Source organism: Rhinoraja longicauda, chromosome 14 (assembly GCF_053455715.1).
Source record: "Rhinoraja longicauda isolate Sanriku21f chromosome 14, sRhiLon1.1, whole genome shotgun sequence".
NCBI lineage: Eukaryota > Metazoa > Chordata > Chondrichthyes > Rajiformes > Arhynchobatidae > Rhinoraja > Rhinoraja longicauda.
The window spans coordinates 12,972,156-12,990,779 of record NC_135966.1 but is presented as its reverse complement, the minus strand read 5'-3'; the positions used below and the strand labels follow the sequence as shown (position 1 = coordinate 12,990,779).

Sequence of the window (18,624 nt, the reverse complement as noted above, 5' to 3'; positions counted from 1 at the left end):
GATTCAGAACTACGCAGTTGCAGCATGGGATCCATACACAAATAGAAACATTTCTTCCATCGAACGTGCCCAAAGACAGGCAACTTGATTTGTTACAAATACCTATGAGAGAGAAGCGAGTGTTACCAAACTTCTAAATTCATTGGGGTGGAACCCGCTCCAAGACAGTCGTAAAGCCCACCGCTTGACCTGTTTTTACAAAATGTTAAATGGTCAGCTCGACTTTGATTACCAAATCTATACCAAACCCAAACCTACCAGGAGCAGACGAGGGCATTCGATTCAATTCGAGATACCAGCTGCCAAGACAGATGTGTATAGCAATTCATTCTTCCCTCGCACAATTAAAGCATGGAATAGTTTTCACCCTACTATAGTTACTCAACCAGACGCAGCTAAATTTAAGGTAGCTTGTCTTCTCTAAGAAGCCCTTCTTGCTTAAGTCCATACTCCGCAACCTCCAGTTTAAATTCCATTTGGAATATTTTGGAGGACCAAGAACCAAGAATATTAGCTACGCCATTTTTTCCAGTTTGAAGAGCAATCATGTATGCCAGTGATTGTTTCCGTAAAGATCATATCGAGGGAAAACGAGGGGCCAGAGATATAATGGGGGAAACAGGTCAGAAACATTTGTAATTTTCAATGCAACTAGCAGTTTTGGAAATGATGCAAAAGTGTTGCAATTTAGTATTGATAATTTGAAGAAATGTTTAATACCGTGACCGATGCAACTATATGATATTAATTTTCAATTACTGGGATGTTCCTGTATTCCACATAGTAATCACGTGGCAGAAGAAAATTATAATTTGAAACTAATGGCATACGTGTTTCACTTTAGAAAATATTTCCAGCATGTCCCTTTCCAATAAACTGATGAAATTTTCTAACCATACACTGTTATTTAATCAATCATACTATAAAGAATTCATCAGACTTTAGTGCTTACCTAAAAGATGTTTCCCTCTGCTCTGTCTTTGAATCTTATTAATTTCTGCTTGGCATGGGAGACCTGAAACAGAATTGAATAGTTTAGTCGGTCTCAATAGGCCAGGGTTAATATCCTCACGATTGACCCTTGCATAGGTAGTACCAAATTCAATTGTACACCTGACACTCAGAAGGCAATATATTTTTGCACAAGACTGAACCACATTCAATGAAAAAAATGTAAAATGTTGACAAGTTTCAACCCTCTCAACTGAATGGATGAGTTGCAATGACAGATGTTACCTCTACTGAAATTTGCATGAAGCCATAAATCACTGAGATTAAAGCTATTTTATCCTATAGTTTAAAGCTCAACATTTTAAATTGACTGTCACTGACCATTATGAAGTTGTGATTGCATAAACCGCTCTCTAATGATGGGCAATTGATCTTTCATCGTTATGATACTTGGAAGTGCAATTAGATGGTACGGAGTAACATTTATCAAAAATTAACTTGTCAAACCAAAATGGGAACCTTCACAGCCAATATTAAGCATTGACCATCTTTAAGCAGTCCTATTCCTGAAGCTAAATTATATACACAATGATAACAGTTTAGTGTAGACCATAATCAGAGGGTCTAAAATTGTGTGGGCAATTTCTTCCAAGCCAGTAATGAGTGAATGGTGATTCTACATTATCTATCCAGGAGGCAGAGATGCATTAATGTGGTGTATTTTTAAAAAATAGTACACTGTGGAAGACAAATGCAAAATGCTAGAAGGACTCAGCTGGCAAGGAAGCACTGACGGGATTGAATTAATGCATCAACTGAAACCTTAATTCATTTTCTATCTTTTTACAGATATGGCCTGACCCGCTGAGTATTTTTTCTCTTTCTATTACAGAATTTTGTTGGTTTTTCTTGTTAAAACTGTAGTGGTTTTAATCAAAAGGAACGCACGTGTTAAAATCACCTTGCTATGCTTTGTCTTAGAGTGGCTGTGATGTTCAAATGCTGACAGACACATTATCATATTGCAAGCCCATTAACTCCCACATTATGTTACTACTTTCACTTTCAGTGGAGTCTCTGACATGGAACTCGGGAGTAATGGCATAAAAGGCCATTTATAATAGCATGCGTTTCTGCTGCCAAACAATCAAAAGGCCATTTATTATAATATACGTTTCTTCTGTCGATCACCAACTCTACCCTCCAATTAAGGATCTACTATAGATTTCCCCATTTGATTTTCCATTGCTAATTTCAGCCTTCTCAGACTCTGTTCATGATTACCCAAGTGAAAGTAGCTCGGAAAATTTCACTTGGTTTATTTGGTCGATTCATTCTCTAACAGGCCCAGCAATGGCCTTCCTCCTTGCCTGATTCTGGTAGAGGAAGTTTATCATAACAGACTTCAAACATTCCTTGCCTTATATGTGTTGTGATGCAGAGTACCTGACAATAAACATAACCACTCTTGCACATCCCTGTGACTTCACTGCAGATTTACTCCTTTCAACTTTCTACTAAACATAGCACAAAAAGTAAGGTAATTTGTGTTTGGTAGATTATTTCTTTGTTGTAACAATGCTTCTTGGCAATAAATCTTATACCGTTGGAAAGCCTGTTTATTTCCCTTTAAAATGGTGCCACATTTGTAAGGAACATGCATTTGTGGGATGAGCAGCAGAGCTGAGTATGTGGGTTGCGCCCATGAAAAATCTGCCAAATCTTCTCTGCCAATGCCAAACAGCTTATTCTGCCATTGACTCTTGTTCGGTGTTGTTTGGTAGATTGGATGATTGAAGTCTGAAGAAACAAGACATATTGGCAATTTAACAATTTATTCATTTAATAAACAGGAGCCTCAGTAGCGTGTGGAAGAACCATACAGAGCCACAACAGCCTGGCACCTCCTCCTCATGCTGGTCACCAGCCTGGTCACACACTGTTGTGGGATGGCATACCATTCTTCAACCAGCATTTGTCGCAAGTCAGCCAACGTGGTTGTGTTGGTCACTCTGGCACGAACAGCACGCCCAAGCTGATCCCACAAGTGTTCAATGGGGTTGAGGTTAGGACTGCTGGCAGGCCATTCCATCCTCTCCACTCCCAAATTCTGGAGGTAGTCTCTGAGAAACCCTGCTCTGTGGGGGCGAGCATTGTCATCTTGGAGGATAGAGTTCGGTCCCAGACTGTGGAGATATGGGATTGCCACTGGTTGCAGAATCTCATCTCGATATCTCTCTGCATTGAGATTGCCTCCAATGATGACAAGCCTCGTTTTTCCAGTGAGGGAGATGCCGCCCCACACCATCACACTACCTCCACCAAAAGATGTTACTCTATCGGTGCAGCAATCAGCATAGCGTTCTCCGCGTCTTCTCCACACTTTGACCCTATGATCCAACTGCCGTAGGCAGAATCTGGACTCATCGCTGAACATAACGTTCCTCCACATGTTCAGGTTCCAGTGCACGTGTTGCCGACACCAGCGCAAATGGGCCTGACGGTGAAGGGCAGTCATGGCAGGCCTCCTGGCAGCCCTATGAGACCGGAGATCGGCTGCGTGCAGTCTGTTCCGAATTGTCTGGGCAGAGAGCCGTCGGCCGTATCGTCCTGCAAATCTTGACTGCAAATCTGTAGAAGACAGCCTACGGTTCCTAAGTGCTGACAGGGTGAGGAAATGGTCTTCTTCGGGTGTCGTCTTCTTGGGACGCCCACTTCGCGGCCTGTCTCTGACATCCCCCGTTATATGGAACTTGGCCTTCACTTTGGAGATGGTACTAGGGCTCACTCCAAATAATGCCGCAACTTGGTTTTGCGGAACACCAGCTTGAAGTTGCCCTATCGCACGGGCCCTATCCAGATCAGTCAAACGTGGCATGCCGATTCTTGGAGCAGACACCTACTGACCACTGTAGCAGGGCCCATGCTCACAGATGCTGCCAATCAGGTGCCAATCAGGCACCTGATTGTCAGCACCTGGGGGTACCAGAAGCTCAAAACAAGAGTCAATAGCAACAGCAGAATAAGCTGTTTGGCATTGGCAGAGAAGATTTGGCAAATTTTTCATGGGCGCAACCCATATACTCAGCTCTGCTGCTCATCGCACAAATGCATGTTCCTTACAAATGTGGCACCATTTAAAAGGGAAATAAACAGGCTTTCCAACGGTATAAGATTTATTGCCAAGAAGCATTGTTACAACAAAGAAATAATCTACCAAACACAAATTTCCTTACTTTTTGTGCTATGTTTACATGGCGGCCTTGAGAATACCCTTTTTTTATTGAACTCTTTTTGTTGTTTATTATAGTGTCTACTGAGTACAGTGTTTACATGGCCTTTGTGCTGCTGCGAGTAAGAATTTCATTGTACTGTTTCGGGACAGATGATAATAAAATACTCTTAGTAGAGGAATGACATCCCCATGGTACCTTACTTCTAATCAGATGGATTCTATCTCCGACCCCACACACTCCACTCCATTCACAGAAGGTACAGTGATTTTCCTGGATTACCGCCTTATCCAAAGTGCTGGCCTTGATGGACACAACCATGCATTACAGAATCCTCCCTAAGAACCACCTTCCAGGAGTGCTGAAGAAATGTCACTTATCCATGTTCTCCAGAGATGCTGCCTGACCTGCTGAGTTGCTCCAGCACTTTGTGTCCTTTTGAGTATTAAGCAGCATCTGCAGTTCCTTGTTTTTACACCTTCCAGGAGTGTCTGGCTGGACCCATTAATTGTCTCTGTATTCCACTTTCACAAAGAACAGACTTCTCATAGGTACTGTCCTTTAGTTTTCCATGTCCCTATGACTCACTAGGAGTCCTCTCCCAGTTTCCTCCCATCCATTTTCATCTCTCGCTGGTTGAAACTTTTGACCCATTTTGTCTCTATGTCTGTTTCACTCTTCCCCTATATTCATCCTTTCTCAGGCTACTCTTGTGAACTCTCACTTCTAGTCTAACAAGCCCAAGAATAGATGGGTTAAGGAAGAAGTATCAAACATTACAGTGATTATTCCATAACAAGGCAGGTTACCCCACCTCCCACCCTCCCTCCCCCCCCCCCCTCCAAAACCTATTATTCCTTTAGCTCTAACACAAAAGAAAAACATTAGGAATAAAACCATCCATCTTCAAATGTATTTGTAAATACATTTTGTGGAAAACTCACCTCCCTGCCTCTGGAAACAGTAGCACCATTCATTGTTTGAAAGTTTTCCATCTCTAAATGTGTCACAGGAGTTGAAAAGTGGTTTAATACACTGCTCATACTTGTCAAGGTAAATGGTGCCCAGCTCTGACTGGTCCAGCAAGAGGTCATAGTTCATGTCCAGCTTGTTAAATATCCAGCCTAAGGAATCCTTGCAGATTGGTAGAATGCTGGTGTCAAATCCTACGGGGAAAAAATGGCCAAATCATTTTCAATGTACACTACCAAGAGCAAGAATTCAGAAATAGGATGAAAATCTGAACTAAAGACTGACTCAACCATTTCACTTTGTTGTAACTGAGTGCAAGCAAAGATAGACACAAAAAGCTGGAGTAACTCAGCGGGTCAGACAGCATCTCTGGAGAAAATAAATAGGTGACGCTTCGGGTCTAAACCCCATTTCAGTCTGAAGAAGGGTCTCAGCCCGAAACGTCACCTATTCCTTTTTTCCAGAGATGCTGACTGACCTGCTGAGTTATTCCAGCTTTTTGTGTCTATATTCAGTTTAAACCAGCATCTGCAGTTCCTTCTTACACTGAGTGCAAGCACACTGGTGTAGATAAATTAGGATCCCTGCCAGCACACATGTTCATAGCAACTTTCAATCATAATTTAACTAAATGTTTCATGCCTTCTTTACATAGTCAAATAAGATATTAATAAAATGGATAATACCACAGCTGTCACTTCAACCAGCAATTCCATAAGGAAAATAAAATTGCTTAATTTAGTTAGTTTCTTGATGTCTATAAAATGTCATTACTTTTTATATGCCAGTACGTTAACTCCTTGATTAATCAATTATTTCCTCATTAATTATGGTTAATCAAAACTAAAATAGAATAATCTTTGAAAGTTGCAACTATGAATATACTTTCACTCTGCATTTCATTTTGATAACATTTTCGAGGACACTCATTGTAAAAGTCGCTTCATCCATAAATGGTTTTAAAATATTGTAAAATATGGTAGATGTTTTTCAGCCATAGCCTGAAGGATTCCAAAGAACTATTATTTTGCGAGGCTATACATAATCTGCAGCAGGAATATTATAGGACTTGATCTGCAACCATTTCCAATTTACCATTCTAATAATGATCATCATTGCTTTCTCCTTGAAACTATCGTGAAGACAGTAAGCAGCGACATCATTATAACATTTTGTGACTGTCTCCCCACAAATTCTAGCATTCTGAAAATTTCTCAAATGATTTTGAAGAATTGCATGCCATAAAGGCATTTGGAAATTTAGTATAGTTCTTAAAACATTCATCAATATTTTTCATAATTACAAATTTATAAAAATCCTTCATTGGACAATTAAGAGTCATCAAGCTGTACAGTAAGGAAACAGGCCCTTCAGCCCACCTAGTCCATGCCAACCAAGCTGGCGTAGTGGGCTAGTCCCATTTGCCTCATAGCCCTCTTAACCCTTCCTATCCACATCTATCCGGAAAATCCACAAAATGCTGGAGTAACTCAGCGGGTCAGCCAGTATCTCTGGAGAGGAATGGGTGACATTTCAGGTCGAGACCCTTCTTCAGACTGATGTCAGGGGAGGGGCGGGACAAAGATAGAATGTAGTAGGAGACAGGAAGACAGTGAGAGAACTGGGATGGGGGAGGGGAAAGAGAGGGACAGAGGAACTATCTGGTTAGAGAAGTCAATGTTCATACTGCTGGGATATAAACTGCCCAAGCAAAATATGAGATGATGTTCCTCCAATTTGCGCTGGGCCTCACTCTGACAATGGAGGAGGCCCAGGACAGAAAGGTCAGACTGGGAATGGGAGGGCGAATTGAAGTGCTGAGCCACCAGGAGATCAGGTTGATTAAGGTGGACTGGGCGGAGGTGTTGAGCGAAATGATCGCCGCGCCTGCGCTTGGTCTCGCTGATCCGAATGTCTTTTAAAAGTCGTAATTATATCTAGCTTCCTCTGGCAGCTCATTCCAGATATGGACTACCATCAGTGAAAAAGTTTTCTCTCTCGCACCATAAGCCTATACCCTTTAGTTTTAGAATTATCTATCCTGAAAAGAAAAACTGTGCGCATTCACTTTATCAATGCCCTTCATGTTCTGGTACACCTCAGTAAGGTCACCCCTCAGCCTTCTATGCTCCAAAGAAAAAAGTCCTAGCCTAACCAACCTCTCTCTATTACCCAAACCAGCAAGTCCAAGCAACATCCTAGATAATTCCTTCTGACTCTTTTCAACTCAAATGACATCCTTCCTATGGCTGGGTGACCAGAACTACACACTATAATCATAGTATGGTTTCATCACTGATGTAACTGCATCACAATGTGCCAACATTTGTACTTGATACCCTCCCCAATGAAGGCAAGCATGCCAAATGCCTTCTTCACCTGATGCACTACTTTTAGGGAACCATGCACATGTACTCTAAGATCTCTCTTTGTTGCAACACTCTTCAGGGCTTTACTATTTACTGTGCAAGTCCTTTCCTTGTTTAACATACCAAAGTGGAACATCTGACACTGGTCAGAGTTAAATTCTATTTGCCATTCCTTGGCCCACCTTCCCAACTGGCCTTGACCCTGTTATAAACTTAAATATCCTTGCTCACTATGCACTATACTGTTTATTGTGATGTCACCTGCAAATTTATTGATAATGTTATCCAATTTGTTAATACTGATAACAAATGGCAGTGGATCCAGCACTGATCCCTGCAGCACTCCACAGGTCACAGGTTTCCATTCAGAAAAACAATCCTCCATAATTCCCTTTGATTCCTTCCTCCAAGAAAAATTTAAATACAGCTAGCTAGCTCATCTTGGATTCCATGCGATCTAACCTTCCAGGCTAGTCCACAATGTGTGACCTTGTCAATGGCCTTGCTAAAGTCCACATACACATCATCCACTGCCCTGCCCTAAACAGTTCTCTTGGTGACCTCCTCATAAAACAGTAACTGATTTTTGCAATGTGATTTGATACGCACAATTCCTAACACTCTTCCCCCCTCCCCTCCCTTCCCCCGACATTAAAGCTTTGCCCTCTAGCATTTGACAACTCTCTCCTCAGTCTCTGACACCCCAACTGCAGATGTTGTTTTACAAAAAATGACACAAAATGCTGTAGTAACTAAACGGGTCAGGCAGCATCTCTGGCTATCATGGATAGGTGACGTTTCAGGTCAGGACCCTTCTTCAGACTGATTGAAACAGTGTCAGTTTGAAGGTCATAAGTGATAGGAGTAAAATTAGGCCATTTGGCACATCAAGTCTACTCCGCCATTCAATCATGGCTGATCTATCTCCCAACTCCATTCTCCTGCCTTCTCCCTGACACCTGTACTAATCAAAAATCTATCTATCTGCCTGAAAAATAGCCAGACTTGCCCTCTACAGCCAAGGGTCTCGACCTAAAAACCATCTATCCATGTTCCCATGAGATTGGTGGATACAGGTGAGGGTGGGGGTTTGCTGGGGGAGAGGAGAGAAGGGTGGAGATATCGTAGAGGCCAGTAGGTGATAAGCAGAGAACAAAAGATTGCAGAGTGGAACCGTGGAACCGAACGAGGGGTGGTGTTACAGATTTGACCATCTGCGGTCTCTTGAGCCTCCAATAATTGAGGCCTTTCACAGATCCTCATAGAACATCTGTAATCACCTTCCTCCATTTCACGATCGTTACTGGCTTCTGTCATCCACCACCTAACCAATCTCATTTTCAATTCAGTAATTTATTACCAATTCTATGCATATTAATTTCAGTTATTAACTTTTTTGAATGACTTCTGGGAATCAATATAAACCATGCCCATATGGTATCTTAGTGATTTGCCCCTGAAATATTTTATTCATTAAAAATGACATGCACATGGAAAATCCATGTTGACTTGCTCTAATCAGCTCAAATTTCTCCAAATGCTCACTCGCTCTGTCCTCAATTATAGATTCCACTAACTTACTCACAACAGATGTTAGACTAACAGGCCCATAATTTCCTGGCTTCTCTCTCTCTCACCGTTATTAAATAATGGAATTATATTTTCAATTTTGCAGAGTAAAAGGATAATTGCAGCATCAAAACATTAAAAAGATTATGGACAAAGCATTTGCAAAAGCCTATTACATTCACTATTAGAACAAACAATTTCAAAACCTTTCATTAACTTCCCTAAAATTTTGAAGCAGAGAAAATTAAGGTGCGTGTCTCAATTGCTTGGTACAAGGACACGGGTGTGGAGTTAAAAAAAAAGTTTGGGGATGCTGGACATAATCAGCAGGTCAGGCAACTTGAAACATTGTTTGTTTCTCTCTCCATAGATGCTGCTGGACACACAGAACATTTGCAGCATTCCCTGTTTATATTTCATGTTTCCAGCATGGGGATGTTAGAATGAAACGACTAGTGCCTGGGGAAGGTCATTAGTGGACGGGTGTCAGTTGTGATACAGGGAAGCTGTTAGGGTTGGTATCATGGGGGGATGGGAGGTACCTAAGGAGAGCCAGTAGTTAAGTAAACTTACTTGAGTTCAGTTCTGAGCATCAGGCTGGGACCTGATCAGTGAGGAAATCTCCGAAGAAACACAATTCAAAGCAAGCAATGCTGCAAAAGCCAGGTTATATTGTGAATGGCCAACATTGAATGTGTGTTGAGTCAAGTGATCTAAATTTAATCTAAAAGAACATTACACTGGGAAATAATGCCTTGTAAACAAGTGTTAACCTAAATGTCCATTTTTCATGTATACATTTTACTTACTTCACCCTAACGGTTTTTTCTAAAATATTATTTGAATTAAATATTTATGTTATTGTACAGAAATGATAAACTGCCAGATAAAGAATTGGGAAAAGTCACATTGTTGCAAATAGGTTTTGTTTTATACTTTTTGGCGCTTATGGTTTAAAGCAATATGAATCGTGAGGGAAGAGGGAATCCCATTCCATTCACTTTGGAGTAAGCTTGCACCTTCGCCGGTGACCCAGATTTCACAAAGCCAAAACCTTCTAGCAACAAATCTAAACTTGTGGAGTGTGAATGGAGAAGTGAAGGAACTGCCCACGCTGGTTTACAAAAAAGGCAGTGTTGGAGTCTCGCAGGTAAGGCAGCATCTCTGGAGAACATGGATAGGTGATGTTTTGGGTCGGGTCCTTTCTGTCTGAAAATGGGTCTTGACCTGAAATGGTCACATGTACTGGGCTACTCCAGCATTTTGTGTCTTATTTTGGAACGTGAATGCACCACCAGACATAGCTTTTCACTGTAGCCCAGTACATGTGACAATAAGCTAAACTCAACTCAAGACCCTTGTTTTTCTGCTGATAATCTTACAGCAGAAGAATTGAGTTGAAGTACAAAATGTATAGACTCTTTATAAGTGCAATACGTTGGTTATAAAAGTTATAAAAAGTAAAAAATTTCCTTCAGTAGCGTTACTTTACAGGAACGAAAAGAGGCTTACTTACGTTTCTGCTCTGTTTGCTTGATTGATTTAACCCTTATTTCATGGTTGGCATCAGCATGTAAAGCCCCAAACCAATCCTTCAGCCTTGAAGCCAGATTCCTCAGCTCTTTTTCATTGCACACTGTCAGACAACAGATAAGAGCTATGCATTACAAAATAATAAATACATGGACACTTCTTTCAAACAAAATATTTTGGGCCACTTTGGTGCAAGGTCATGATGAAACTCCAGGAGGATCATAATCATCATAATCATACTTTATTAGCCAAGTATGTTTTGCAACATATGAAGAATTTCATTTGTCATACAGTCATACCAATAAAAAGCAACAGAACACACAAAATACATTTTAACATGAACATCCACCACAGTGACTCCTCCACATTCCTCACTGTGATGAAAGGCGAAAAAAATGTCAGTCTCTTCCCTTCTTTGTCCTCCAGCGGTGGAGGGCCTCTAACCTTCCATGGACGGGACAATCTTGACTCCTGTAGCCGGCAATCGGGCCTTCCTCGTCGGGGCGATCAAGATCCTGTATCGGGGGGGAATCTCAGCTCCCCCGCGCCGGGCGATCTACCCCGGATTGGGGCTTGTCGAACTTCGTGCGGCTTTGGAGCTTCCCGACCTTGGTCTCAACCTAAGACTACGAGCTCCTTGGTTGGAGCATCAATCCCAGGCAAGGGATCGCACGCTCTGATGGTAAGTCCACGCCCTGCGGTGGGGCTTAAAGTAAAGGAAAGGCCTCCAGCTCCACAATGTTAGGCCGCAGAGCGACCGGAGATACGACCCGGAAAACAGTCGCATCTCTAGCAAGGTAAGAGATTGAAAAAAAGTTTCCCCTGACCCCCCCCCACATAAAACAAACCAGAGAACATTAACACATACTTTTTAAACACACCAAAAATAACAAAAACAAGACGAAAAAGAGACAGACTGTAGGCTTGGCTGCCATCGAAGCGTCACAAATTGTTGATTTTTATAAAGATTAAAGATTAGGTCATCCATATAAAGATTAGACCATCCTTGGTGGCCTTAATAGGCTTGTGGCTCTGTTTAAGCACCAACCTTAGGTAACTGGATGATTCTGATGAACAAACTCATGATGAGCAGAATATTGGCTTAATGGCTTGATCTAAGCAACACAAAGAGATGGCCTTGCCTCTTATTATAATAAAGATTTTTGAACGCCACATGGGAAAGTAAGATAATTGTAAATCTGAACATTAGGGGGTTACATCAACTGCTGCACTACAGGTGCCAATTATTATGAGAAAGAGAACCTCTCATGATGTCTATATTGATGGTGTCTATTAGTTCATTCAAACTGATTACCTAAAGATGCTTTTCACATTTCCTTTTTCATCGACTCATCCTTCTTTATTATCGCATAGAAAAGTAACACAACAGGGAACCGAAGGCCCGAGGGATAATTTAGAATTAAAAAATAAATTTCCAGCATTTCTGTAGTTTGCTACACTCCTTATAACTAACTGTCTTAGAAGTTAAGATTATTTCAGTTGATAGACATGAAAGAACAAGTCTTCCTTTGAAATCCTTTTCGGTGCTAATTCATACACATTAACATTTCATAGATTTAATGTAACATGATTGTGGACAACGTTTGAACACTGGATCGTGTAGTTACAACAGAGTAAGCCAGTACAAGCGAGCCCACATTCAGGTTATGGAAATGAATTCCAATGCAATTCACAGATCACTACCAAAAAATTTGAGCTACGGAATAAAATTTACTTATAAAATTTACGTGGATGAAAAATAAACACAAAATACAAAAGAAGAAACAAATTTTGAGATGTGTTTGGAAAGTGTATTGCTCCATTGATATGTATATAGAGACCGAGGCTGGAAGGTGATAAAATGAGCGACATAAGAGGCTGTCAGCAATCAGATCTACGATTAAAATACAAAGATCATGGCGTGAAATTCTGCACCATAATCAAAATAATGTTCAATCAGAACTTAAGATGGTCTGCTGGTCTTTGAGCCTGAACCTGATGTGACAGAGGGTTGAGTTGCATTAATATACATTATTGATGATCCATGGACATCTCAAGGTGCTGTACACCCAATGAAGAGCAGCCAGTGTGATGATGAATGGCAGATGTTGCCCAAATCTCAGCACAGCTGGCAGAGCTGCAATGCATTGTTGGTTGTCGAGGAAAGCTGCAGGAGCTGGGAAATCGAAACACAGGGATGATTAAGGTGCTATTAAATGACAAAAATCAGCCCATTGTCAGAAGGGCCCTTATCCATTCAGTAACTGTCCATGGTTAGGCCAAGATAAGACTCGATGCTTTTAAGAACTTCATACTTGGAATGTACAATATGGCGCCAGAAATGTGGAGACTCCGGGTACTGCCTCAGTTGAAATCAACTATTTTGACACTAGTTTTTAGTTTAGAGATACAGCGTGGAAAAAGACCCTTCGGTCAACCGATTCCGTGCCCTTACACTAGTTTTATTTTAAACACAAGGGACAATTTACAGAAGTCAATTAACCTACAAGCGTACATGTCTGGGATATGGGCGGAAACCGGTACACCAAGAGAAACCCCACACTTTCACAGGGCGAACGTACTAAACTCAGTAAAGACAGCACCTGTAGTCAGGATAATGGTTTATTGCAGACAAAAGGACATCTGGAAAGTGTAATGCTTTTAAAAGTGTGATAAGAAGAGTTCAAGTTATGCATGTTTGTGTTCGAGTGAGGGGCAGGACGGGTAGTAGTAAGGAACCATGGATGATGAGAGAAATGGGGTTCTCAACATGAAAAAGGAGACATGGATCAGAGAGAGGCAACTGGGATCAAGTGTATCCCTGGAGGAGTATGGGGGAATGATGAGAATATTTGAGGAGGAAATCAGGAGGGGAAAAATGGGGCGGGAGATAGCTCTGGCTAGTAAGATTAAGGGAAAGCCAGAGATTTTATAATTATATTGGGGGAAATAGGGTAGCCAGAGGGAATAGAGTCCCTCAAATCAAAATGGTCATTTGTGTGTGGAGCTGCATGAGATGGGCACAAAATATTCCCTTCTGTTTTTACTGTGGAGAAAGACATGAAGATTAGGGAACTTGGGGGAAGGTTAACAATGATATCTTGACTACAGTTGGTATTACAGTCGGGGAAGTGCTGAATGTCCCAAAATGTATGAAGGTAAATAAATCTAGGCCTTTTCAGATCTATTCAAGGACATCGTGGGGAGCTAGCAAAGAAATTGCAGGAGCCCTGGCTTAAATATATGGATGGGAAGGAACTGCAGCTGCTGGTTTAAACCAAAGATAGACACAAAAAGCCTGAGTAATTCAGCGGGACAGGCAGCATCTCTGGAGAGAAGGAATCAGGTCAAGACCCTTCTTCAATATATGGATCATTGATAGACGTGCATGAAGTGCCGGAAGGCTGCAGAATGGCTAAAGTTGTGCCTATATATAAGAAGGGCTGCAAAGAAAAGCCTGGGAGTTATAAATCAGTAAGTCTAACATCGGTATGTTGTTGTAGAGGATTCTGAGATATACGTGCATTTGGGAGGGGAAGATTTGGTTAGAGATAGTAAGTATAGTTTTGTGCATGAGAGATCGCATTTTATGAATTTTAATGAGTTTTTTGGAAGAAATGATCAAGAAGGTTGATGAGGACAGGGCCGCAGATATAGTTTATATGGATTTCAGCAATGCCTTTGATCTGGTTCTGCATGGTATGCTGCTCTGGAAAGTTAGATTGCATGGGATCCAGGGAGAGCTAAGTTCACAACTGGGTACAGAATTAGCTTCATGGCAGGAAGCAGAGGGTGGTGGTGGAAAGAAGTGTTTCAGACTGAAAACCTGTGACTGATGGTGTGCTTCAAGGATAAGTGCTGGGTCCATTGTTGCTTTTCATCCATATAAATGATTTGGATGTGAATGTACAAGGCACAATTAGTAAGTTGCACATGACACCAAAATAGGTGGTATCGTAAACATTGTTCATGGTTATCAAATAATTCAGCATGATCTTGATCAATAGGCAGAGGAATGGCTAATGGAGTTCAATTCAGAAAAAATGTGACGCTTTGCATTTTGGGAAGTCATACCAGGGCAGGACTTTCACAGTAAATAGTCGGGCCCTGGGTCTAGAGCAGATGGGTCTTGGAGTGCATGTAAGCGGTTCCCTGAAAGTGGCATTGTAGTTAGATAGACAATAGACAATAGACAATAGGTGCAGGAGTAGGCCATTCAGCCCTTCAAGCCAGCACCGCCATTCAATGCGATCATGGCTGATCACTCTCAATCAGTACCCCGTTCCTGCCTTCTCCCCATACTCCCTCACTCCGCTATCCTTAAGAGCTCTATCCAGCTCTCTCTTGAAAGCATCCAACGAACTGGCCTCCACTGCCTTCTGAGGCAGAGAATTCCACACCTTCACCACCCTCTGACTGAAAAAGTTCTTCCTCATCTCAGTTCTAAATGGCCTACCCCTTATTCTTAAACTGTGGCCCCTTGTTCTGGACTCCCCCAACATTGGGAACATCTTATCTGCCTCTAATGTGTCCAATCCCCTAATTATCTTATATGTTTCAATAAGATCCCCCCCTCATCCTTCTAAATTCCAGTGTATACAAGCCCAATCGCTCCAGCCTTTCAACATACGACAGTCCCGCCATTCCGGGAATTAACCTAGTGAACCTACGCAGCACGCCCTCCATAGCAAGAATATCCTTCCTCAAATTTGGAGACCAAAACTGCACACAGTACTCCAGGTGCGGTCTCACCAGGGCCCGGTACAACTGTAGAAGGACCTCTTTGCTCCTATACTCAACTCCTCTTGTTACGAAGGCCAACATTCCATTGGCTTTCTTCACTGCCTGCTGTACCTGCATGCTTCCTTTCATTGACTGATGCACTAGGACACCCAGATCTCGTTGAACTCCCCCTCCTCCTAACTTGACACCATTCAGATAATAATCTGCCTTTCTATTCTTACTTCCAAAGTGAATAACCTCACACTTATCTACATTAAACTGCATCTGCCATGTATCCGCCCACTCACACAACCTGTCCAAGTCACCCTGCAGCCTTATTGCATCTTCCTCACAATTCACAATTCACACTACCCCCCAACTTAGTATCATAGGATGGTGAAGGCGGCTTTTGGCATGTTGGCCTTCACCAGTCAGGGAATTGAGTATAGAAAAGATAAACACAAAATGCTGGAGTAACTCAGTGGGTCAGGCAGTATCTCTGGAGAAAATGGGTAAAAGAGAAATGTATAGGTACTCGAGCATTTTGTATCTATCTTTGGTATAAACCAGCATCTGCAGTTTCTTATTATTATAAATTGAGTATAGAAGTTGGGACATTAAGTCACGTTGTACAAGCAGGCAAACCAATAGTAAGGCCAAGGTTTAGGGTCTTAAGAAGGGTTTCGACCCAAAATGTCACCCATTCCTTTTTCTCTGGAGATGCTGCCTGTCCCACTGAGTTACTCTAGCATTTTATGTCCATCTTCAGTTTTGGTAACTCTGCTATAGAAAATATGCCATTTTTGGTATGGAAGTAAATAAGCACTCCATCTTCGAAACATAGAAAATAGGTGCAGGAGGAGGCCATTAGGCCCTTCGAGCCAGCACCGCCATTCATTGTGATCATGGCTGTTCATCCACAATCAGTAACCTGTGCCTGCCTTCTCCCCATATCCCTTGATTCCACCAGCCACTAGAGCTCTATCTAACTCTCTTTTAAATTCATCCAGTGAATTGGCCTCCACCGCCTTCTGTGGCAGAGAATTCTACAAATTCACAACTCTCTGGGTGAAAAAGTTTCTTCTCACCTCAGTTTTAAATGGCCTCCCCTTTATTCTTAGACTGTGGGCCCTGGTTCTGGACTCCGCCAACATTGGTAACATTTTTCCTGCATCTAGCTTGTCCAGTTCTTTTATAATTTTATGCGTCTCTATAAGATCCCCTCTCATCCTTCTAAACTCCAGTGAATACGAGCCTAGTCTTTCCAATTTTTCCTCATATGACAGTCCTGCCATCCTGGGGATTAACCTCGTGAACCTATGCTGCACTGCCTCAATAGCAAGGATGTCCTTCCTCAAATTAGGGGACCAAAACTCCACACAATACTCCAGATGTTGTCTCACCAGGGTCTTAGTGCTCACCAGGCTCACATACCTCACAGTATAAAAATAAAGGAGAAGAGGTATAACATAGCAAAGATGAGAGGGAAGCCAGAGGATTGGAACTCTTTTGAAGAGCAACAGAAAATAACTAAAAAGGCAATACGGGGAGAAAAGATGAGGTACGAAGGTAAGCTAGCCAAGAATATAAAGGAGGATAGATAGTAAAAGCTTCTTTAGGTACGTGAAGAGGAAAAAAATAGTTAAGACAAATGTAGGTCCCTTGAAGACAGAAGCAGGTGAATTTATTATGGGGAACAAGGAAAGGCCAGATGAGTTGAACAGGTACTTTGGATCAGTCTTCACTAAGGAAGACACCAACAATCTCCCAGATGTACTAGTGGACAGAGGTCCTAGGGTGACGGGGGAACTGAAGGAAATTCACATTAGGCAGGAAATGGTGTTGGGCAGACTGATGGGACTGAAGGCTGATAAATCCCCAGGGCCTGATGGTCTGCATCCCAGGGTACTTAAGGAAGTGGCTCTAGAAATCGTGGACACATTGATGATCATTTTCCAATGTTCTACAGATTCAGGATCAGTTCCTGTGGATTGGAGGGTAGCTAATGTTATCCCACTTTTTAAGAAAGGAGGGAGAGAGAAAACAGGAAATTATAGACCAGTTAGTCTGACATCAGTGGTGGGGAAGGTGCTGGAGTCAATTATAAAAGAAGAAATTGCTGAACATTTGGATAGTAGTAACAGGATTGTTACGAGTCAGCATGGATTTACGAAGGGGAAATCATGCTTGACTAATCTTCTGGAATTTTTTGTAGATGTAACTAGTAAAATGGACAAGGGAGAGCCAGTGGATGTAGTGTACCTGGACCCAGAAAGCCTTTGATAAGGTCCCACATAGGAGATTAGTGGGCAAGATTAGAGCACATGGTATTGGGGATAGGGTGCTGACATGGATAGAAAATTGGTTGGCAGACATGAAACAAAGAGTAGGGATTAACAGGTCCCTTTCAGAATGGCAGGCAGTGACTAGTGGGGTACCGCAAGGCTCGGTGCTGGCACCGCAGCTATTTACAATATACATTAATGACTTAGATGAAGGGATTAAAAGTAACATTAGCAAATTTGCGGATGACACAAAGCTGGGTGGCAGTGTGAACTGTGAGGAGGATGCTATGAGGATGTAGGGTGACTTGGACAGGTTGTGTGAGTGGGCAGATGCATGGCAGATGCAGTTTAATGTGGATAAATGTGAGGTTATCCACTTTGGTGGAAAGAACAGGAAGGCAGATTATTATCTGAATGGTGTCAAGTTAGGAAATGGGGAAGTACAAAGAGATCTGGGTGTCCTTGTTCATCAGTCACTTAAAGTTAGCATGCAGGTACAGCAGGCAGTGAAGAAAGCTAATGGCATGTTGGCCTTTATGACAAGAGGAGTTGAGTATAGGAGCAAAGAGGTCCTTCTGCAGTTGTACAGGGCCCTAGTGAGACCACACCTGGAGTACTGTGTGCAGTTTTGGTCTTTAAATTTGAGGAAGGACATTCTTGCTATTGAGGGAGTGCAGCGTAGGTTCACTAGGTTAATTCCCGGAATGGCGGGACTGCCGTATGTTGAAAGACTGGAGCAACTAGGCTTGTATACGCTGGAATTTAGAAGGATGAGAGGGGATCTTATTGAAACATATAAGATTATTAAGGGATTGGACACATTAGAGGCAGGAAACATGTTCCCAATGTTGGGGGAGTCCAGAACCAGGGGCCACAGTTTAAGAATAAGGGGTAGGCCATTTAGAACTGAGATGAGGAAAACCTTTTTCAGTCAGAGAGTTGTAAATCTGTGGAATTCTCTGCCTCGGAAGGCAGTGGAGGCCAATTCTC

General features: G+C 42.0%; 1 protein-coding gene across 1 annotated transcript in view; it reads right to left on the bottom strand.

Moving 5' to 3' along the window:
* LOC144600063 (testican-1-like) overlaps positions 1-18,624 on the bottom strand; it is a 336,811-nt gene that overhangs the window by 18,188 nt on the left and 299,999 nt on the right. Inside the window, exons 8-10 of the mRNA XM_078411433.1 lie at positions 10,611-10,730; positions 5,129-5,350; positions 953-1,015 (exon numbers count right to left, since the gene is read on the bottom strand). Of these exons, the coding sequence (XP_078267559.1) occupies positions 953-1,015; positions 5,129-5,350; positions 10,611-10,730 (405 nt within the window). The remainder of the gene's footprint in view (positions 1-952; positions 1,016-5,128; positions 5,351-10,610; positions 10,731-18,624) is intronic.